Source organism: Hipposideros armiger, unplaced genomic scaffold (assembly GCF_001890085.2).
Source record: "Hipposideros armiger isolate ML-2016 unplaced genomic scaffold, ASM189008v1 scaffold_100, whole genome shotgun sequence".
NCBI classification, from domain to species: domain Eukaryota; kingdom Metazoa; phylum Chordata; class Mammalia; order Chiroptera; family Hipposideridae; genus Hipposideros; species Hipposideros armiger.
Window position 1 is genome coordinate 4,016,636 of NW_017731450.1, and position 24,116 is coordinate 4,040,751.

At 49.6% G+C, this 24,116-nt stretch overlaps 1 protein-coding gene across 1 annotated transcript; it reads left to right on the plus strand.

The window, feature by feature from the left end:
• Window positions 1-3,662: 3,662 nt before the first annotated feature.
• On the plus strand, window positions 3,663-10,894 carry FAM110C (family with sequence similarity 110 member C). The gene has a single exon (XM_019646275.1). The coding sequence runs from the start codon at window positions 3,865-3,867 to the stop codon at window positions 5,236-5,238; it is 1,374 nt and encodes a 457-aa protein (XP_019501820.1). The 5' UTR covers window positions 3,663-3,864; the 3' UTR covers window positions 5,239-10,894.
• Window positions 10,895-24,116: the final 13,222 nt, after the last annotated feature.

Here is a 24,116-nt window from a genome sequence, read left to right on the forward strand (position 1 = left end):
TTTTTAAAAAGCCCTTTTGGCTGCTGATCTTTTAGCGCCATGGTTTCCGATGTTGCTTCTATTCATCTGGCTTCTGTCTTGTATCACCTGCTCAGACATCCTCAGCCAACTTCATGTCCATCACGACCCCCTTGTTCTTGGCTGTTTTCATTCAAATGGACCAGTAAAACATAAACTACAGAGGTCCCCAACTGAGTTATTCTCTTCTCCCTGTGTCCAGTGCTTCATCCTGACTTTCTAATGTGAGTCCGTCCCATTCTCCCAGTCACATCCTGGACCGCCAAGGTCTTTTCTTCCTCTTTCCTTCCCTATCCTAGCAATTGCCAGCCTCTGCAGACTTAGCCATCCCAATCTGTTTTCTATCCAGGCTCCCATTCCTTCACCCACTGTATTACTGTCAGTTTTCCAGAGAAACAGACCAATAGGATATGAGATCTACAGAAAGAGATGCATGCTAATGAGTGGGTTTATGTGACTATGGAGGTTGGCAAATCCAAAATCTTCAGGGTGATTTGGCCGACTGGAGACCCAAGAAGAGCCAATTCTGCAGGTCAAGTCCAAAGCCTTTCAGCTGCTACGTAGTAACAGCACTGGAGCTATCGTAAAATAGTGTGATTTCAAGTAATGTGTCTGAGAAAATGTTTCTCTCCAATAGAGAGGTTATGCTTTCCTCATTCTCCCAACTTACTCTCAGAACAGAATGAGCTAATGATTTTTGAAATAGGTGTTCATATGTCAGGGAGCTTCTATAATTAAACCTAACAGAAAACAAAGTGCCATAAAAAGTTCGCTTTTCCCCGAGTTGCTCACAGACTGAAGTGCTGCAAGCTGAGTAGAAGAGCGCGAATTGGTCCAGGAGCCCCCATGACATTCTGAGAGTGACTCCTGAGTGTCATTAACATTTCCTTACTTTTCCACCAATCACATGTTGAAAAGACTTTAGTCATTCAAACATTAAGTAATTTGGGTAAACCTACATACACATTTCTGCTAAGTGTTCTACAATAAAAGCTGTTGTAGACCCCTCTGTTTCCCAAAGCCCTTTCTGGATGTACTGCTTAATTTGATTTTTGGTTACTGATTCAATCTCCTTATTAGTTATAAGTCTATTCAGATTTTCTATTTCTTTGTGATTTAGTCTTGGTAGGTGTATATTTCTAGAAATCTATCCAAGACTGTTATTATATTTGTGCTATTTTTAAAATTCCACATACATCATGATTATTTCCCACTGTATAAATATTCTGTGTAAATGTGATTGTCAGTGGTTACATAATACACCACCCCATGGGCACACCATACGTCATCTAGCCTTCCTCCTGTTGTTAAATGTAGGCGGACTTAAATTATTTTTCTGCAGTGAATATTCTCATACTGTGCACACATTTCATCTTAGTTCCTCAGGATTAACTCCTAGTGGTAGAGTTTCTGGGTCTTTGGGTGTGTAAGCATTTTTTCCTGCTCTGACCAAGTCTCCTGAGGTGATGCCAGGAAGGAAATTTGGCTCAAAGTGTAAGCTACCAGTTGAGCAATGAGAACAACTTATGTAGACGATTTTGTCAGTATCTTACTATTCCAATTCCATTATCCAGTAAATTATCTGCTTAATAGATGGAAAAACTTGAGCATAAATATTAGTTTTGTCTAATAGCAATAAGTCTCAAGTACTTTATTTAAAGAAGTTTCACTATTATTCTTAATATGTTCACTCATGTGAGTTCACTAACCATATTTAAAATAAGACAAACAGCTAAATAACTCATAACCATCATCAGAACAATGAATAACACTTATTGAAAATTTGCTCTGTACCAGACACAGGGCTAAGCCTTTCAAATACATAATCTCTCATTAACTTACAAACCCTAGCAGGTGGATATAATGAGCTCTAATTCACAAACAACAGCCAGAGGCCTTGTGAGGTGCAGCCTCACAGCCTGTCAGGAGGCAGAGCAAAGGCCTCAGCAGAGGTCTTGCAGGTTAACACCTATTTCGTGCTCACTATGAAGCAATGAATGTTCTGAGCTATAAAAATGTGGAATTTTACAAGTGACAAAACAAAAACCCTGAGAAGTTTGTGACCTGCCCCAAGGAACATAGCTAGTAAAGGGCAGACCCAGTAAAGGGCAGACCCAGGCTCAGATTCCAGACGCCCAATGCTTAGGAGAGCCATCTCTCAGAACTGCTGCAATCTCACATGAAGTGAGAAGAAGTGATAATCAGAAACGGAGCCACACCAGGCTAAGCACTTAGAAAGAACTTTCCCCCTGTGACTGACAAGAGACCAGGCTGGTGACCAGAGAAAACGTTGGACTTTGGGCCCCCACCAGGCCCCTCCCCAGCAGTACCCTCTTGTAGGAAATAATCTGTCCAACTCAGAAGCTTCTTCTCGTATTCTCCCACCCCACCCCCACCCGTGTGTGTGTGTGTGTGTGTGTGTGTGTGTGTGTGTGTGTGTGAAAATCTCGTATATTCTTTGCTCTTCACTTAAAGGACTACAGTCATCTCTTAGCACGCATTCCGATGAGACTCTGGTTCTCAGAGGCCTGGTTTCTTGTACTTCTCTCCCCGAGTACAGACAGGATTTGCTCTCACAGGAACTAAGATTGCAAGGCCCATTTGGCCCGACCCTGCCACTGCTCTCTGGTCATCAGTGTTTGGCGGTGGGTCCTTGCGTGTGCCAAACCTTGGTTGAGTTCTTCAGCCAGTGCTTGTGCAGACTCACGACCAGCCGCTTCCGGCCACTGGCATCCAAGCCACTTCTCTGGAGACAGAGTCAGACCCAGCCAGGCCTAAGGCACCCTCCTGCCTGCTGCTCAGGCTCCGCTGTTAGGCTCCCAGAAGGAGGAGCCCAGCACAACTTTGAAAGGTCAGCATGTCTCGGAGTCAGCCTTCACACAAGATAAACCACATGGACATTTCACTCTGGCAGATATTTTGAGTTCTGTCCAGCTTTTGGAAATCACGGAACTTTGGAAATACTTGCTTACAGTTTTAGCATTCCTAGGCTGATCCACTGCCTGGATTCCCCGCTGCCTTGGTTACAGTAAGAGCCGCAGTCATTCTGAGCATTTGTGAGGTTTCCTCCAAGTCCGCTGAGCCTGGCCTCCGCCCCAGCCTGGCCTTCGAGCCCGGCTCGGTCTGGTTAGGGCCGCGGCCGCCTGTCACCTGTCACCGCGTCCGGAACTGATCCACGTGCCTGTGTGTTCTTGAGTTCTTTCTACCCAGCTGGTAGACTGAGCCTCTCCTGAGAGGCATTTGCTTTCCTTTTATATCCGTTTCCTTTGTGATAATAAAAATCTGTGCTCAAGTGGAGAATTACGAAACTGAAGTCAAAAGTTTCCAAACATGCTGATGTCACCGTAACATTTCAAAGGACCTGCGATCCTTCCCAGGGGTGGGGGAGACGGTTTGCTCTGCCATCCTCCACTCCGGAAATGCAAGCGACCAGCGGTGAAGCGCAGCCCACGCTGGGCAGGGTGGCTGACTCCTGGGGCTGAACCGATTCGGTCCCTTCCTGTTCCTCAGTCCATGGGGACAGCCAGGCCCTCCCCGCCCTTATCGCCGGGCCTGGCGGTGATTGAGAGGGGAACCGGGGCGCGCAGGAGGTGAGGGGCGGGGCCAGGCAGAAGGTGAGGGGCGGGGCGGGGCTGTGCGGAAGGTGAGGCGAGGGCCCCGAGGCCCTTCGCCAGAAGCTGGGCGGGTAGCCGCGGGGCGGGTCCTGGGGCGATTCTCCAATCGGTGCGCACTCCGTTGGCCCAGACTCCGGACCTGCGGGACCCCACCCTGGGCGGACTTCGAAATTGACCCAAGGACAGACCGGTGCCGCGGCCGGAGCCCCAGCTGGTTTGTCCCCAAGCGAAGATGCGCGCTCTGCCAGCCCTGGAGGCACCCCGAATTGAGCGGCTCCTGTCCCGGGACCCCGAGGCCCCCCGGGACCGGGTCGCGACGGAGCCGGCACGCAGGAGCGCAGTGGAGAGGTTGGCGGCCGACCGCGCCAAGTATGTGCAGGGCCGCCCCAGGGTCGGACGGGGCCCGGCTTCCGAGGGCAGCAGCCCCGGGGCGAGCGAAGTGCCGACAGGCGACCCTCGGCCTCCAGCCCGCGCCCCCGGTGCGGTGGCGCGCAGGGCCATAGCGCGGAAGCCGCTGAGACCTGACTCGCTGGTAATGTACCGGCAGAAATGCGAGTTCGTGCGCGGGCCGGGCGCCGACAGCTTCAGGGGAGGCTTGGTGAGGAAGCTCTTCCAGGGGCCGGGCAAGGACAAGACGCCGGCGTCCCCGCAGACGACCTCGGTGGGAGACGGGGTCCGGGCCAGGGGCGAGGAGGCCGTCCGCACCAGGCCCGACCCGGTACTGGCCCCCGCACTCCCGGCGCCCTCCGCACTTCCGGTGCCCTCTACGCCCACCAGAGTGCCGGCTGCGCCCACCACAGTCCCAGCTGCGCCCCCCAGAGTCCCGGCTGCGCCCACCAGACTCCCGGCTGCGCCCACCACAGTCCCGGCTGCGCCCACCAGAGTCGCAGCTGCGCCCACGGGAGTCGCAGCTGCACCCACCAGAGTGCCGGCTGCGCCCACCACAGTCCCAACTGCGCCCACCACAGTCCCGGCTGCGCCCACGGGAGTCGCAGCTGCACCCACCAGAGTGCCGGCTGCGCCCACCACAGTCCCAACTGCGCCCACCACAGTCCCGGCTGCGCCCACGGGAGTCGCAGCTGCACCCACCAGAGTGCCGGCTGCGCCCACCACAGTCCCAACTGCGCCCACCACAGTCCCGGCTGCGCCCACGGGAGTTGCAGCTGCACCCACCACAGTCCCGGCTGCGCCCACCACAGTCCCGGCTGCGCTTCGGAGCCCAGAGCTGCGAGGGGCGAGGCGCCGGGGCCTGCAGCGCTCACAGTCGGATCTCAGCTCCCGCTACTCCATGTCTTTGGCCGAACTTGACACCTTCTTCCAGTACTGCGGCCTGGAGCCCGAGGTGGTAGAGGCGCTCGGGAGGGAGAACTTCTCCGTGGGGTCGGACCGCCTCGCCCTCAAGGTCCGCAGCGTGAGCGTCGCCACCTCCGACAGCGGCTTCTCCCGCCACAGCCGCGGCGACGAGGGACTGCAGGAGGAGGAGCTGACGGAGCAGGTGCCCAGCACCACTTCGGTCGTCGAGAGGAACGCCCGCATCATCAGGTGGCTGTACACCTGCAAGAAGGCCAAGGAGACCCCCAACCAGGGGCTGCAGGTTCTGGCGTGACCGCCTGCGCCTGGGGAGACCCGGACCCAAGGTGTGAGCCCGGGAGGGGTGTCTGTGCGCCCTTCTGCGGGGGCTTGGTGGTTGTGACCGATTTGGATGGAACCAGTTCTCTAACGTTGTTCGTGACCCTAGAGATTGAGACGCAGGGTCTCGCGTGTGAGTGACCGCTGCTGCAGGGCAGGATGGCCAGCGGCCCGGTCCCCGCAGGTCCTGCGCTTTTTCTTGGTCATGCTCTGCTTCTGACTGCCTGGAAATGTATTCTGTGCCTTAACACCATCCCGGTGGGTTGTTTTTATGAAAAGAGAAACCGGAGTTATAAAATGCTGCCAGAAAGCAGTTTTTCACTTCTCCTGTTATTATTTCCTGCGTGGAAGACAGCCCGGGAGCTCTCGTCCCTGTGGGAATTGACCCATGGGCACCCTGAAGTTTGGTCGAGCTGATGGTCGCCTGGAGCCCTGGGTAGCAGCCATCTCCCCTCCCGCGGAAGGGCAGGCCCTGCTCTGGGTCCCCAGGCCGTCACCGTGGTGGTGGGGAAGGGGAACTCTACAGGGCCTTGGCAGCAGATTGGCATGCACTTAGCTGGAAAGGTCTCTGTTTGGCTAAATCGAGTTTTAATTGCTTTGAGAGCTTTGTAAGGAGAGTGGAGCTGCTTAGTTCTAGTTCTCGAGGAGCTTCAGTGTGTTGGCCTGGCGTCTGGACCAGGTCGCTCGTGTGGTAGCCGTCCACAGGGCTGTGACTCTAGCTTGTTGGCCTCTGATGATAACGCAGGAGGAGGTACATCTCTTGGCCTTGGGCACCAATAGCACAGGGGTGATCTCAAGTTCTCACTGAGGAGAACACAGTTGGTTCTCACTGTCACCTGTCACCCTCTCTCCACACACACGTGGGAACAGCATTTGTAAGGACAGAGAAGGGAGAGCAGACCATACTTTTTCAGGGTTCTCTTTGAGAGCCCAGAACTTAAACAATGCAGCAAGTTTTCTTCTCTTACCTGTCAATGACAAGTTGCTATAGATAAAAGAAATTCATGTTATGGAAGTATCTTGTCTGTGCCTGACATAATCTAATTGAAGACACAGGGTCAGTCTTTAGGCTGGTGGGGGAGGTGCCACAAGACATGTTTGTCCAAGGTCACCTGTATTTGAGGACTGAAAAAAGCCTAGCAAGTCCCCTGAGTGGCCATCGCCTTAGTGTGGATGTGAAAATTAAAAAGGAGAGATGAATTCATTGTTTCTTTTGAACTTGGATCATGACTTAAGTTCTTCCTTATAATTATTGAAGATTATTTTCCACTAAATCCCCAAAGAATGTATATAGGAGGTAGTCAAAACTTAAAAACAAATAAGAAAACATTAACTTGTGCTTTTCACACTGTCTTTCTGAATGAGATGAGCTGAAGGTGCCACACACGCCGTGGTGTGGAGGGTGAGAGTTTAGGGGCTCAGCATGGGCCCAGAGGGACATGGACGGAGGCCTGTCCTCTGTCAGCTGTCACATTTGCACTTGCGGCTTAGGCTTCGATCGTCCATGAAATGAAGGCAGATAGGATGGATGGTCTCCACTTTATGGCCCTTTATGATTCTGTATAGCCACTAATCTGCGTATCCACATTTCATGGTTGGAACCCAGAGAGGGAAAATGAAGCAGCACTGTCTACTGGAGTTGGTCAAGTGTCAGTTTTTTAGTAAGTTCCCCCAGGTTGCCCAAGGCACTGCATTTCATGCACAGAGGGAGTTGGAATTGTTGGTAATAGATCTAAGTAACAAAACAATGCACCAACAAACTGAAATAAAACCTGGCAACATAAAAATATAAGCAGCCCAGACCCCCCACCCCCACCCCAATGCTCCAGTGTCAAAGCCTTGACCTGAAAGAGAATTTAGGATTTAGTCCATGAAGTAAACTTCCCAAGTCTCTTTTAGGTTTGAGCCTAAGAAAGATGTAAGGAGTGCGATCAGCCTGGGAGAACTTCCACTGATGACAATGAGTAGGAGCTGCGGAAAGAGGGACAGTGACAGCGGAGTTAGGAAACTGCTGAGGGGAAACCTGTGCGGGAGATAGACGACCACATCCCCACCTCGATCCTGTTTGCGCAGGTGGGGGATAGTGTCACCTGCTTTCTGAGCTGTGTCATATTATTGCTCAGAGACGGGAGACAGAGGTCACAAAGGACCTGCCCAGTGTTCTGCATGTCCTCAGCTGTCACCAGCACTGTAAATACTTGCTTCACAGTTTTATTCCCTCAGACCCAAAACATAGCTCCTGTTCCTGAAAACCCCAGCCCAGGAGACCTGATGCCTGGCCAGTTGGAGTGTGGGGAGAAATGAGTGTCCTGGGAGTGAGACGACGTCTGCTTCTGACCACAGCCCCCTGAACCCGACAAGTACAGGCCTACAGGCCATCTCCTCTGAGGAAGAGCCAGTGGGGACAGCCAGGATCCAAAGCACAGGGCACGGCACCCTTCGCCTTCGTAAGCGAGGGTCATCTGGCAACTGGACAAAAGGGCAGTTGACCTGGCCTTACGGGGTTACTGGTTTCAGACTAAAGCCTTAACTTCTGGAAGCTGTGGAAGCAAGAATGCAATCTGTCATTTTTCTCTAGTTTATCAGGACATTTGTGTTGGAATCCATGCAGATTCATTTTAGGGTTTTATGAAAATTTCAGAAAATTTGAGATGAACAAAGGTATGCTTTCTGAGTGAACAATACATGTATTTTATTTGGAGGTTTTTGTACCCTTGGTAGATAGAGATTTTTATCAATTAAAATGAAAATGTACCATCCATAACTAGATAACAGTTTCCTCAGCTTATTACCCCATGGAGTAAAAATGTTTGCTTTTCAAAATTCAGAGTCAGAGATAGAGAATGCACCTGACCTGCTGGGGACCCATGAGTAATAGTCAGGCGTGGGTAATTTCTGTGTTCTGTTTCCCAGCATGTAATTCGTGAAAATTGCTCTTCTGTCTGTTGATGTTTAGTCATCTTCCGGTCCTTCATTTCATTAAAATGACAGGCCTGCCAAAAGTTAGGTCTCTCTGATTTTCGGTCTTTTACAAAGTATTCTTTAACATTGGTATAAAAGAATGCTAACTTGTCCTTGGGATTACTTATGGACAAACATTGTTTAATTTCAGGGGAAAAAATCTCAGGTCTTCCACAGCAGTTTTCACATTTCTCTTTGATGAAAAGGAACACCTGTGGGGGCCACTGCACGCTGGTGGCCGCAGCTGGGGGGCCGGAGCTGGGGGCCTGAGCTGGAGGGCCGGAGCTGTGTATCGGAGCCACACGTCCCGGGGAAGAAGCAAACCTAGCGGCCTCCAGTCTCTGCTCCTTTCTCTCCAGACCAGCTAGCTGGTTGCTCAGCAGAAACGCAGCATTTAAGTAAACCAGTGGCTTGAGTAGCCGTGAACGCCCCCCGCCCCCCTCAGCCGCGTCAGCATCACGGTCCCAGGGCGACGGGCGCTTGTTTCCGGACCCGGCACTTTTCGGGTCACTCCGGGCCGTTCCGTGAACGCCAGTTCCAGGGGCTGCGGACAAGCCCCCGACTCAGAGACCAGGTGGGGCTGGCGCGCCGCTGGGGACGGGGGCCTGGCGCTGCCCTGCCCGCCGGTGGCGCGTCCCCAGCTCGGGTCCCCGCCCGCCGGGGGTGGGGGGGGGCAGCCCGGGCATGCGCAGACGCGCTGCGCCCCGTGTCGCAGGCCCCCGAGTGGCCACAGTCCGCCCTGCGAGCACGCGGCAGCTGGACACGAGGCCTGACTGCTGGCTCCGAGTTCCTGGACCCCCGGAGTTAAAGGCGTTGCTCGCAGACTCACAACCTTCCAGAGCAACTTTGTATCAGTGACAACGACCCAAAGAAACGCTGTCACCGGTTGACTGTTTCATAGCTTCCTGTGTTTTGCAAAATACAATGTATCTCCTCAAGAACAAAATTGTTAGAGAACAATATGGAGGGGATAGAAATGAGTGTCTCAATGGTAAAATATTTTCAACCAATTCATTTTGTTATATTAGCATTTGCTTAAGATTGTATTATATTTTCATAGCTGTTTTACTGTGAGATTAGGTCTTCAAGTTACTTAAATATTTATTTTTACACAGTCATTGGTCTTCAAACAAGTTGTCTTCACTTCATGCAGTTTTAGCTTTAAATGTATAATTTTAAATTATTTTCTCACTTTCTCCATTTTCTCCTGGCCATCTTTTTCAGCCTGTGCCTGTAAGCAGTGTTCAACAGCTCTGTGGGCACAAAATGGTTAGTTTGAGAGCAATTCCCAGATGCGCGTTTTTGGAGGCTCTGTTGGCTTGCAGAGGTGCCTCTCTCAAAGTAGGCTCCATTTAAAGACAGCGGATTCCCTGCTCTAAGAATTTTTCCTCCAACTGTTCCTCTAAAAATGCCGCTATTTTGCTGTCACTGGGTTGCACTTAGTTAAAAAAAATAATGTCCAAAATGAGAGGAATTGTTTAAAGGATCTCTTCATATACTCAGTTTACTTATTTGCAGGTGTTCCATTAACTTTATATATGAAAGCTTTAAGTAAAATTGTTTTGTGCCTTTCTACTGTCAAAATCGGATGAACTGAAACCTAGTTCAAATTTATTTTAGGGGTGCAGACTCACCATCCATATAATAGATGAAAAACATTTTTTAAAAAATTGTTTTCTGTTTAAACCACCAAGATCTCCCAGAAGCACTTGCACTTGAGGGGGGTACAGGTGCAGGGGAGAACCACATGAGGGGATTCTGGAAGTAGGTGTCAGAGACGATTCTGGAAGTAGGTGTCAGAGACGGTGTGACCTCAGGAGCAGGGTGTCCTGTCCCTGCACTCCCACAGGAGGGAGCTGGGTTAACGCCCCTCACTTCCTTTCAGAATGTGTGGCTGGAGGTGAGAATCCTTTCCTAACCGGGAAGTACCCCAATTTGCTGAGTCACTTGGAGAAAATAAAATTTTGCAGCTTAGTCTGAATGAAAAAGCTTGTAATTCCTTTTCCCAAAAATGAGCAATAGTTTCTGCATCAAAATAGTTTCATTTGTTCATGAAAGAATAGCATATAAAGGAACACAATTAAACATGATAGGAAGGAAAAACTATTGGTAAAGCAGGAAAATAGCTTGACAGCAGTCTATTTCAACAATACACACTGATTAGCAGTGACTCAGGCTGGAAGGCATTCAGGTAACTGAAAAGCGTCCTTATTCTATACGCATGTATATAGTTTTTGAACTACTGGTTACTGACACTGGAATAAAAAGAAGGGTTTAGTAAACACTGCCCTTTCTCAGTTGATTAACCTTTCGGTGCTGTGGTTATAGCTGGGTTGGTGATGCCATAAAACTTCAGGCCTCGTCAATTGTTATTGCAGTTTCCAAACGAGTTTTTCCAGCTACTTGCAACTGGAGTGCAATATTGTATATTCCATTTGAAAGAAATAAGTATCTTTATCATTTATTAATATTAATTTATGAATTTGTACAGTGTGAACATAATTGAAGCAAGACTGTGCCTGCTATAACTTCTCGTATCTTGTTTCCGTCCTTTCTTCCTGATACCATCTTATCAGATTATCAGTAGATGTGAGCAAAGAATCCCTGTACCTGTCATAGGTGAGTCACATGGCGTCTGTAGTCTCCAGATCTCCCTGGAGGTGGAATGCAGTAAAAACAGTTTGAATATTAAAGATATTGTTTTTCTTTCATTGTATCATCAATCTTTTGCTTAAGAATTTTTTTCTCTGTGTTTTATTATCATCATCATTGGAGAATGAGCACAAAGGTAAAAATGAAAGCACAGTGTGTGACTTTCCTGTCAGTTTACTCACCAGTGAGGGCCACAGTACACAGGTGCACTTTGCCCTCAGAACCTGCTTGGCTTGGGGCTGGTCGGAGTGAGGCAGGCAGGGAGTGACTGAGGTCAGTCACTGCACTGAGCCAGGCTGCTTTCTTTCTCACTCCTTCAGTAGCTTATGCTCAAACCTATGCAAGCATCCCAAGATAGGCATTCTTGAGAATAATAAATCAATCACTGTATTTCCATGAAGACAACTTCGGATCCCGGGGTGCTGCAGAACTCGCCCATTTCCCAGTGTGGCCCCATCACAGAGTCTAACAGCAGTTGCCTTTACTTCCTTCAGGTAAACAAGTTCTTACCTTTCAGCTGCCCTTTTTGAAAATTCATTAAAACAGGAAGCAATGAGGTGATGCACAGTGGTTAGGTGTCTGAGTTCTGCTTGCATTTTTAGTGATGAAATAAATAGATCTGCATAATATTTAAATGTTCCAGGTTGGAAATATTGAATAAGAAGGGAGTTAAGTTCTCAGCCAGGAGCTTACAAGTCTGGCTGCAGAAGTGTCAGGGAGCAGCTGATGGGGAGAAAACAGAGAAACACCTGAACACGGGCTCGGATCCGATGACATTTCATTGCTGTCTCTGCTTCAGTTCCCCAATTGTACAGCTGACTGTCATCTCTGTGTATCTCCTTGAAAACTGTCATGAAAATGAAATGCTTTCTGAAGGGGAGAGTATATTAAACCATTAATAACTATGCATCTTTAATTCTAAATAGAGTGTTAGTTTCCTTAGAAAGTGAGACCTTGAACCCCAGGAACAGACCTGGGAAGACCTGATGTCAATGTGGCCTGTGTGATGCTCAGTGTGGAGCTCAGGTAGGACTCTGCGACAAGTGCCAGCACAGGAAATCACAGTACCTGCTAAGCCCATATCCTGCATCCACCTAGTGGTGTTGGAACAATCGTGTACCTGAGCCATAGTCCCTGGAATTAGGGACACGGCGCTGAGGACTGAGCAGAATACACCCCCATGCAGTCATGGGGGTGCCGAGTTCCCAAGCTCCCTGCCAGGACAGGCTTACATTCTAATAGGGGGTTCAGGTCTTCAGTACGGACGTCTGGGTAAATAATAAGTCATTGATAGACAGCAAATCCATGAGCTGGGTAACACACGGAGGGAGGGAGGCCAGTCCGTCTGAACCACACATGGAACTGGAAGTCCAAATCATAAAGCGAATCAACCACAGGGAAGGGAAACATGCAAATTGTAAGCGGCACATTTTTTTCACAGGTTTGTTTCAGTCACAGGATGTCCTTCACTCTGGGAGCCTGAAACTTTGAATTCTAAACAGAATAAAGAGCAGAACACATTCCAAGCAGGACCTCAGGACTTGGTCTGTATAGGTCAGAAGGCTGTTGTAAGGGACTGTGTGCCTTCCCTGGGCTTTTAGAAGTCCACTTGTCAAACTTAGGAAAATAATAAAAGGAGTCGATACAGCAAGTAAATAGTGACTCACAGGCCAGCTCTCATGAAGGGCGGCAGTTTTCTGACCCCGGAAACTCAAGGACGTGCCCTTGGAGCTGAACAGCAGGGCTCAAGCTGGGACAAACCAGGCTGATGTTATCAGGACTTGAGGACCATGTTCTGTCCTAAGCTGTTTGACAAGTTGGGACTGCAGCATCCACAGCTCAGAAAGGGAGTGTTCCCATAGTGCCCGAGAGTGTTCTCACACGGTTTTCATTGCAGGTGTATGTGAGGTGTCAGAATGCCCACATGGGCATCTAGAGACAGGCAGAGAACCCCTCAGCTAGGACTACAGACTGCTAAGGCTGGAAGTGATGTGAGAGACCATGTGGGTCCCCCACAAAAGAGCCCAAGTGACCATGGCAATACTGAGAAAGAAGAACCAAGCTGGAGGTATCACAACACCTGATATCAAATCATCCCACAAGGCCATCGTCATCCACACAGCATGGCCCTGGCACAAAAACAGATACATAGATCAATGAACAGAACACATACAAATAAACCCTCACTGGTGTGGTAAATTAGTCTCTGACGAAAGGAGGCAAGTCTATTCAGTGGGGTAAAGATAGCCCCTCCAATAGATGGTGCTGGGAAGACTGGACACGTACAAGAAAATGAAGCTGATCACTGTGTTACACCACATATAAAAATAAACTCTAAATGGAACAAAGCCTTAAATGTGAGACTGGAAGCTATAAAAATCCTAGAAAAAAACATAGGCAGCAAAGTCTTTGACACCCGTCTTAGCAAAATTTTTTGGAGATGTCTCCTCAGGCAACACAAGGAAAAATAAGCAAGTGGGACGACATCAAACTACAAAGCTTTCGCAAAGGAAACCACCAACAAAACGAAAGACAACCTACTGAATGGGAGAAGACATTTGCCAATGATACATCGAATAAGGGGTTAATATCCAAAATATATAAAGAATTCATACAGCACACAAAAAAATCCAAATAAAAACACGGGCAGAGGAGCTGAACAGACATTTCTCCAAAGGGGACACACAGATGCCAATAGACATATGAAAAGATGCTCAACATCACTAACCATCAGAGACATGCAAATAAAACCCACAATGAGATATCACCTCACACCTGTCAAAATACCATTATCAATAAATTAACAAACAACAGGTGTTCGTGATGATGTGGAGAAAAGGGAACCCTCATGTACTGTTAGTGGGATTACAAACTGGCACAGCCACTATGGAAAACAGTATGGAGGTTCCTAAAAAAATTAAAAATAGATCTACTTTATGATCTGGCAATTCTACTTCTGGGTATTTATCTGAAAAAATCCAAAATGCTAATTCGAAAAGGTATCTGCACCCCTATGTTCACTGCAGCATTATTCACAACAGCCGACACATGGGAGTAACCCAAGTGCCCATCAACAGACGACTGGATAAAGAGGAGGTGGTGCATTTATATGTACAGTGGGATACTACTCGCCACAAAAAAGAATGAAATCCTGCCATTTGAGACAATATGGAGGGACTTATGGGTATTATGCTGAGGGAAATAAGTCAGACAGAGAGAGACAGATACCATATGATCTCACTTATATGCGGAATTAAAAGAAAATCAGCAGAAACAGACTCACAGAGAACAGGCTGGTGTTTCCCAAGGTGAAGGGGGGTGAGCGGCGCAGAGTCCCAGTTACAGAGCCAGTCACAGGGTGTGTGCTCAGCTCCGATAGTCGACAAGGTAACTCCGTATGGTGACAGGTGGGTACTAGACTTACTGCGGTGACCATGTCATAAGGTATATAAGTGGCAAGTCACTGCTGTATTCCAGAAACTAGTATTGTACATGAGCTCTAGTAAAAGGTGAATTTACAAAGAAATCATGTGGTTGCTCCCTCCCATCTTGGGGGTAGGCCTGGGAGGCAGCCCCCGCGTCGTCTGCGTTCCCAGTCCTGCCTTAGGGGGCCTACGGCTGTTTGCCAGGACCTTCCAGGGCGAGCACTGAGGCCCCGTCCTCAGGGGAGGGAACGTTGGGCACTCTAAGAGGGTTGGTTAACACCCATCTGGACGCCAGTGTCTCAATTTCACTGCAGTTCTCACTTTGGAGGAGCGAATGTCCAATCGCTGTGAGAGCATGAGAATTGTAAGTGCTTGGTTTGACATTTTCACTCCTGCCGGACATGAGGGCAGCTTGGGGTGTTTCCTGCCCAGTGTGGAGGGTTGTGTGGTCAGGACTGAGGAGGGCTAGAAGTTTCTGTGACAGGAAGGAAACACATAGCTGAGATTGAGCCCTGCACCTGGGGGGACCTGCTGGGGAGAAGATTGTCAGCACAGGTCAGGAGGAAAGTCAGCTGTCCCTGGTACCCCAGCAGCAGGGACAGCGCCAAATGCTGAGCATTGCTTCTTCCGGGTGGCCCTCATGACAGCCCACGAGGGCCATCACGTCACACATGAGACAGCTCAGGAGAGGAGGGCACAGAACTAATGTGTTGGTGAAGTAAGAGTTCAAACCCACGTCTGCCTGGCTCAAAGTGTGCACCAGGCTCTGTGCCAGGCTGGATCCCAAGAAGCAAATGCAGGGAGGGGCCTAAGAGCCTAACAGCTTCTCAAGATCACAGGCTGCTTCGATTCCAGGAAAGGCACCGCTCCCCAGCTGCCCCAGAGCCCCTGCCACCTGCTGAGTGACTCAGGCGGGCTGGGCTGCCCCACAGGTCACACCCTGAGCTCCCCACGCAGCATGTAAATGTCCCCACTGCAGGAAGCGCTCTCATGGTGCAGTGTATGTTGGTAATTTTATAGAAGATGATATGCATTTTAAAATGGGGTGAGGAGGAGAGCAGGGGGACCTCACACAAGCTGTGCAGAGGCGCTCGGGCAGCACTGACCAGGGCCTCGGAGACCGACCGCTCTGTCAGATGGGTGAGTGGAGAGCGGGGCTCCCGGCGGCAGCCCCTGCTCTGCACCCCACAACCCCAGACCTTCTAGGTCCCTCCCTTCCGAGAAGTCGGTCAGAACTATGGCTTTCAGGGGTTGGCCATTCATTTCCAGGTAAAGGGGTAATGGGCACAGTTATAAAGGAAGAGGAACCCCTTACATTTACTTTGAAGTTCTACAAAGTTTGACACATCTTTGGGTTGTGATTTTTTTCAGCAATAGGAAAAGATAAAAGGGCCAAGATGCACACATTCAGGATACCTACTTGCAGCCCCTGAGAGCATTTCAAGGCCACACCTGTATTACTGTTTTACAGGTGACAGGAAAACCTGAGCCAATGTCAACACCTTCCAAGGGCAGGTGGGCCAAGGAAGCACGACCCACCTTCTCGTGGTGGCTCTGGGCAGAGAGAGCAGCCCTGGCCGGAGGTCACAGGAGGTCATGGACCCCCTCTGCCATGTCGCTCAGGGTGGTCACAGGATGTGTGCAAGCACCCAGCAGCCTGAGGTGGCGGAGCCTGTCACACAGTGTTCTCCAAGGAAGCCCCTGCAACAGAGATCAAACTGTGACCTCAGGAAAGGGACTAGGAGTACCGGCTCCCACAGCACAGGGAGGGCTCACTGAGACGGGCGCTGCCCAGGAGTGGTCAGGGCTTGGGGCTGGGAGCTGCTGGGCCTCAGGGTCCCATCTGCTAAAGGCTGCTGTGAAAACTCAAGTCTTCAGCACAGAGGAAGCAGCCCACTGATGGCAGCATCCTTTTCGAACTGCATTCATCTCCTGATTATCCAGTGTGTATCTTTCACTATTTGTCTAAAATATTTGTGAGCAGGTTTATGTTTTCAGGCTGCCATCACTTGGGTAACAACTCTGTCACTTCCTCTGGTCTGGAGGCCTCCAGCTTTCAGTTCTAGAACATGCAACTTGCTGGTCAGCTGTCCAGCCGGTGATGCCCCTCTGCACAGAGAAGACACAGCGGTGAGCATCCTGGTGGGTCTAGGAAGTCCCCTTGCCGCTTTAGCAAAGTGAGGGAGGGTTAGAATTTCAAAACACAAGAAGGAAGAAAACACATTTCTCTGAGCCAGAGAAAGTGTCATCGCTGCGCCCAGGTGCTTTGAAGAGGCATCTGGGACGACTGATGACGCCGTGTGCGCATCTGGAGGCTGGGTGCGTACTAATGGCAGAGTGGGGACGCTGTCCTGTCCTGGAGGTTTGAGGTTAGCAAAGCTCCCCTGTGTCCAATGTCTCGTTTGTAAACACCTTGGAGGTGGTCAGACAAGCACCACCGTTGCTTCTGTCCCACAGGAGGGGCCAGAGGCCGAGGTCCCTGCGGCCCACGCTGCCATCGGCACTGTCACTGAGGCCGCAGATGCCGAGACGAGTGTCAGCCTCAGGAACAGGCCCTGCCCAGAGGACGGGTTCATGGGTTTTGATGGCCCCTCTTTCAATATGATAATGACCGAGCGACAAAAATTATTGAGTACAGACATCCAGACAAGGGGAACAGCATATATGAAAATCCTCTGATGGAAATAATTTGATGTGTTAAAACATAAAGACTATCCTGTAACTGAAACACAGGGAGGGATAGGCAACCAGAGATAAACACGGCTGCAGAAAAACGGGCCCGAGTCCGATTCTGTGGAGCCTCAGGGCCTAGTGAAGAGCACAGGTGTTTATCCTAAACCCAATGGGAAAATCATAGAACGTTTTAAGGCATTAGACGACATCATCAAGCTGTATTTGTATTTTCAAAAGGTCACTGTAGATGCTGGATGAAGAATGGAGTGGAGAACAGCAGGGGCCTGTGTTGGAGTGGAAGTTTGATGTGCCTCCCACACAGCCAGGTCGGCAGGACCCCAGAGGAGCCGGGCTTGCAGAGGACCGGCCTGGGGCCCCTAAGGAGGGTGCAGAGACAGAAGGCGGCTCTGGCCCAGGACCCCAAGGAGTGGTGTGGAGGCCTGGCAGAGGACGGGGCAGCTGGTTAGAGAGTGTCAGAAGGGGCTGGCTAATGAACACGCCAGCAGTTTGCATGAAAATGTTACCCCACTTGTTCGTTTGTTTTTTTGTAACACTGTGTTTCACTGCTGTCCTTCTTGCTTTCTGTTCAAAGGGTTCCAAGTCCCTGCTCCCTGCTGTTGTCCTTCACGACGTTGCACTATCACGACCACGACATTTGAAGCTCTGTAGCTCTGTTTCTACTGTTGAGTTAGTGGAACCTGAGACAAAGGTGAGTCAAATGCAACTGAAAACCTGACTGGTGAAGAAAGAAACTGGATCACTCCCATGACGGTTGTTAGTTCTGCTTTTTAAAAAAATCACCACTTAGAAATGTTGCTGAATTGTGTTATTTATTATGTAACACTCCTTGTGTTATTTTACATGTAATAGTAAAAGGCATGGGGTTTTCTCTTCCCTGCTTGGAGCTGAAGAAATTGGAATGCCCAACACTTAGTCCTCAGTGTGGTCCTGTAGAAGTTACAAAAAATCCCAGCACATCCTTCCCTGAGTGACTTCTCATTTCTCCTTCATTTCATCTTTTCCCACTCCTGTTTGACAGGTTTTGTGTTCCCTTCCAGAGCCAGGAACTCCCTGTGGTTTTCTGCAAAGCAGCATGCTGCGTGCTCCTTCCAGCGAGGGTCTGGGTCGAGTGGGGCCACCTAGGGCTTCGTGACAGGACCGAGCCTCACCCGGAGGGAGAGGCAGGCAGTGCAGCGTAAGAGCTCAGAGACCACGTTCCCCAAGCCTGAGATCCTTGGTTAATTAATGCCAGGACACCTCAAAACAAGACTTGCTTCCTAAGGATTCAGGAAATGATTTCTCAGCATTGCGTGGAACCCAGATTTCTGTCTAAAAGCAAAAGGAATGAAGTGCTTTTGTGAGCCCTTTGTAACTGCCACTGTGCATTGGCCGAGCTGCTTCCTTATCACCGTTCATTCTCCTCCTTTCTTTCTGAAGTGCATTTCTGTGCAGAGGAGGACAGTGTTTACTCTTTCGCAGACCTGTGGATGGATGGTTCATTTCTCTGGATGGATTATCAGCCAGAAAGCTAACCCTTCATTGCTGCGGCCTTTACCCCACTAGTGCTCCTCAGGCCACAAAGGGAAATCTCTCAGGTCCAGAATAAGGAATTCTAAAACGTCTAATGGATCACTGAGTCTGGGGTAGGGCTCCAAAGATGCTCAGATGTGTGTTTTCATACAAAGGCGTTCTCAGCTTTCAGAACAAGTCAAAGGAGAGACGCTCATGGACAGACAGACACAGTTGCAATGAGCCTGAGTTAAACCCAAGTCCTGCTGTATGAATTGCCCAGATATATTGTATCTTCATTAAAAATGGCCAAGAAACAGGCCTTCTCTGTTGTCTCATTCCGCCTGTTCAGCTGGCTGCAGACTTGGCGATGCCCTTCTAGCCCTGGCGTCTTCTTGAGCAGTGAGTTCCCTTCATGGCATTCACTGCAACAGGACTGCTCATCCCAGGCTGCATCTGATGTCTCGTTGTCTGTACTGGAGCACCAAGCATTGCCATGGCGATGTTTTGAGGAGTGAAACTGAGGCAAAGACTGTAAAGGCAGTAATGTGGGACAGTCGGCCCAATCCGTGGCGAAAAGGAGGCGTGCCGGCAGACAGGGCCAAGTGCTGCCAGTGCTGGAGGCCCCTGGGGCACTCTGGTCCGTAAGGTGCCTCACTCTCTGCAATTAGCTGCGGCGATCAGCAGTCAGGGCTTGCTGTGTTCACATGGCCACTGTCGACAGAACCACGTGTGGATCCAGGCCCTCATTCCAGATTGGAGATGCCTAACGGTGGTCGTGCATTGTTTCCAAGTCCAAGAGGATAAACGGGAATTAATTTTCAGGGGAGGGAAAGGTGCATTTGAGGCGGAGAGAGTAAGGTTTCCGAAGGCTGATAAGCATGGGATCCTCTCGCACACATAGGGGATGACAAATAACTCAGTGTGATTAGAAGCCAGTATGTGAAGTGGCCCGAACAATGATCTGAATTGGAACTAACACTGTTTCAATTTGCAGGATACGACTGCAGCCTGATATGGAGCAGTGTGTGTGCATGTGTGTGTGTGCACGTGTGTACATGCACACGTGCACACACGTGTGGGCATTGTGAGCACTGTGTAGGTCTGTGCATACCTGCATGTGTGAGCATGCGTGTGTGTGCACTGAACAGGGACATGTAATGCGACACGGGTGCAGAATAGGACTAGTTCAGACAGAACCTTGCAGAGAGGAGATCCCAGCTGCTGAGCTGGCTTGATGTCTCCCACTGTGCCAGCAGCAGGGTCCTGCGTCATCTCAGACAATGAGTGTCTTAGGATGGGTTGTTCCCAGTAGTTGTTCAATGAGTGCTGGGCCAGACTTCACCTTACCCTTCCTCCGTCCCACCCATCCCCACCTTATCCTCATGTTTAGTTCACCAAAGGTGATGGAAGAGAGTTAAACTAGACGCAGAGTAAGGAGATGCCCTGAGAACCCCAGATATTGCCACATGATGAGTCAGTGAAAATAAACTCTGTCTCTCCTCCACCCAAGTTCTCAACCCAGCCCCATAGCACTTCTGGTGCCAAGGTTTTCCTGTAGCTCAAGGTTTTTTCATGCTCTATCAGCATTAGAAAAGAATTTATCTTTAATCAGGAGAGCCACTGTTCAGGTTGTTGCAAATAACCCTCTTTGAACAGGACTGAAACAAGCCCAGACTAGATCCAAGTAATTAAAGAGAGGCAGGTAAAATAATAAGGAATAAAACACAATTGGCAGTGCTGCCTCCGGGGCCATGCGTGAGAGTTGCCAATCAAGAAATAAAGGGCTTTTAGACCTGAAGGTGTTCAGATGACCTCAATGCTCCTTGGCCAACCTAATAATCTCTGGGGAAAATTATGGGGTCACTGCCTCCCACGTCCATGGAGGTAACACAGTGGGTACAAACAGTCTACGCTGCGCAACAGTCAAGCACTCGGCACCTTTTCTGTGTATTTGCCGTGTGACTGAGTTGGACACGAGTTGTGGAGTCTCCACTGTGTGGTGCTGAAAGCACTCTGATAAACAAAAATGCAAGGCTATGACTTAACGGAGCTGCGTATAAAAACTGGGACAACACTCTGATCCGGTCAATTGCCATTGGTGGTGGTAGGTTATGCCACAGCACATGGTCAACTGCTCAGGTTTGCCCAGCACTGTCCAGAAACTTGGGACAGTTGGTCACCCAGGACACAGCCGTTCTCAGAGTACACAGTTCCCTCCCTCGAAGTCCATATAATTTATGTTACCCCATGTCTCCTGATTTGGTAATTTGTTAAAGAAGCTGTGTTGATTGCTGATTCATCATCAACGTTTAAAATGGAGTTCCACAAAGATAAAAAGGAAAACAGAAGGAAGAAAATCAACAGACTTCAAAATGGTACAGTTTCATTGGAAACTAGTCTGGCAGGTTCTCAAAAATTCAAACACAGAACTACCATTTAAACCATCAATTCTACTCCTAAGTATATACCTAGAGAACTGAACCATGTCCACTCAAAAACTTGTGCACAGATGTTCATGGTAGTATCATTCATAAAAGCTAAAAGGTAGAAACAACCCAAATGTCTATCAACTGACAGATAAAAAGAGCTGTATCCACACAAAACAGAATTCAACCATAAAAAGGAGTCAAGTGCTGGTCCACACCGTAACACAGACGGACCTGAACACACTGCCCCAAGTGAAAGGGGCGAACACCAAAGGCCACAGAGTGTGTTTTCCACGTATAGAAATGTCCAAAAGAGGCAAGTCTATACAGACAGAAAGCAGGTGAGTGGTTGCCAGGGACTTGGGGATGGGGGCGGAGAAGGGCTGAGGCGCCACTGCTAAGGGGCAAGGAGATTCTTGAAGGGGTGACACAAGTGTTGTAGAATTAAGTAATTGTGGTTGTACAACTTGGTGAATTACTAAATGCACTGAATTATACAGCTTAAATGAGTGAGTTATATGGTATGTGAATTATATCTCAGTTTAAAAATCAAGAGTATTTTCCATAAATAAGTTGCCAGATTTCAAAGATCTATTGCGTGCCCCTCAGAATGAATTTCAAAGGAGTTCTGTATCAAAGAACATTATTGTGAAGTATGAGAAGATTGAGAATATAGATTTGAAAATCTTCCAGTGAGGCAGAAGAAAAAGATCTCCCAAAAAGAATCAAGAATCAGAATTGAATTCTGAAGTTTTTGATAGAAATCTTTGATGAATAAGAAAATGTAACTTGGTGTCATTTCTAAGAAAGAATTTCTATTTTTCTAAACCCAGCCAAACCATCAATCCACTGTGAGACTAGAATGCAGACATTTTTGGATATGCACAACATAAAAAGTGTTATCTTTTCTCAGGAAGCGAGTAGATGATGGGATCCCTTCAAAAAGTACTGACTAAAGAAGATGGAGAGAAGGATTCTCACCATCAGGCGGTCCATGGGGAGAGGTGGCCGGTCCCAGTGGAGACCTGGACAAACCTGGGGGCACCTTCCATCCTGCATGGACACTCCTGGCCTTAAACCCCAGCTGAAAACACGAGCCGTCATTCCCACTCCCACTCAGACTTCTGGATTCAGAATGTCCACGTGTAAAGGCCAGTCAAGTCACGATGTAAATAATTTTAAAGGTGATTAGAGCACGGCTTTCCTCAAGGCACATCCTCAGTTCCTGTGGACAGAGCTTCTTGTGAGGCGCGTCACTGACAAAATGGCCTTTCGACGAGGTGATAGCAGACACCATTCTTCTATGTCCTTCACTTCATTGGTGTAGCCATGAATTCCGAAAGCTCCTTTCAGTCTAATCATCACCATAGCTGATGCCTAAGAAGGACCGGCTCTGTGCTGGGTTCCAGGAAGCTGTGCTTTTGTCTGTTATTATTAACCAATGACAAGGAACAGCACCATGAGGAAGGGTGCTGCTCACAAGGGGACTCGTGCTGAGTGACCTCCTAGGACCACACGGCCACCAAGAGCGGTTAGGGTCCAGGCCAGAGCAACCGCTCACAGAAGTGAACTGGTGGGAACAGTGCACACTCAAGCCCCACCTGGGGCCACTCGCTGTCCTCCTAAGGGAAGTCTTCATGCCCACCATAACCTCCCACACTTGAGAGTCGCGGGCGGAATGTAGAGATGAAGTGTTCACGGCATGCCACCTGCTGCCACCGTCTGCCCTGACGGGCGGCTGCACAGCCCACCCCTGCAGCGACGACCTCCAGGCCCACTCAGGCAGGACAGCCCCAGGCCGCTGACCACTCAGGGAGGCCTCTGCGCTCCTCCAGCTCAGGCCAGCCGGGCCCTGTCAAGCCCCACGGCCAGTTACTGAGCTGACCATGGAGCTGGGCAGCTGAGCAGCTCCCCGGGCGACAGCCTCTTGGGAGGTTTCAGTTCCCGGCATCTATGTGGTGATTCCAGCCCATCCTCCCTCACAGCCTCAGCCTCCAAGAGAGGTGAGAACCCTGCAAACACTGAATGTGGCCCCGGCCATGACAGCCGCACAGCAGACCGTGGCCCTGCGACCCTCTGGCCCCCCGCCCGGTGGTAACAAGCCTCTAACATTCACACTCGGTGAGGATCACAGCTGCGTCTCCCAGCGGGCGGCCTCACACTGAGGCCAACCAGAGTGTGAGAACCGGGACCAGCCAGGTCCAATCCCACTCTTAAACTTGCCTCTTGCAAGCATTGATTTATGTCTGCCGTTAAAGAGCATCAACCTGTTTCACTTCAGTGAGTGTGCCCAGTTCCTTGCAGTCTCTGGCTGACACCGCAGAATCAGTCCCCGAGACTCCCTCTGCCCGGTGTCCTCACTGGGCGGGGACCAGCTGGGGGACATGAGGACACTGGGTGGGGTCAGATTTTAGGGGAGCTGCCAGCCAGCTCTGTCCTTGTTCCTTCCCTGTCTCAGGAGAGGGAACTCCAGGACAATGAGAGGAGAACCAGCAGGGGAAGAGGTCCTGGATGGCTAATTGGTCTGTTTGTATTTTACTTATTGTAGGGTGCATTTTATGAATGTATATTTTTACTAGGAAATCACCCATTTCAATGCAATAGTTTTCTCTTATTTTACTTTTAACTTGTCTCTTTCTAGAATTGTTACAATTAATGAACAAATATTGATGCACAATTATTCACTAAAGTCTATATTTTATTCAGTTTCATGCACTCAGGCTGAGTCTTAGTGGCGCCTCTGTCTGTTAAAGGCCCCACTGATCACCCAACCAGACAGGTTAATGCTGACAGCTGGGGTGCCTGCTGACCGAAGTGCGGTGTTATGATAGGAAATGACCAGGACAAGAAATAGGCCTGATGAAGGCTCCACACTGTGCTGATGACAGAGACTTCATTCCCCACCCTAGGAGGAAGTTGTTGGTAGTTCTATGCACAGGAAGTGATAGGATAAGATCGCTAACTTAGAAAGACCAAGCTGGTCACTGGAGGTTGCACTGGACGAGAGAGGGCAGGAAGTAGGGAGACCAGTGAGAAGACTGAGATGTGCTGCCCGCCTGAGCTGAGGCGGGGACCATGAGTCTGGAGAGGAGCAGGGGTGCGAAGGCCAGGAGGGGCTGTGGTGAGCGCTGTCCTGAGGACCAGGCTGGCACAGATGTTGGAGTCAGCACTCAGGGGACTTTGGCTGCGTGGACACCATCAGGAGA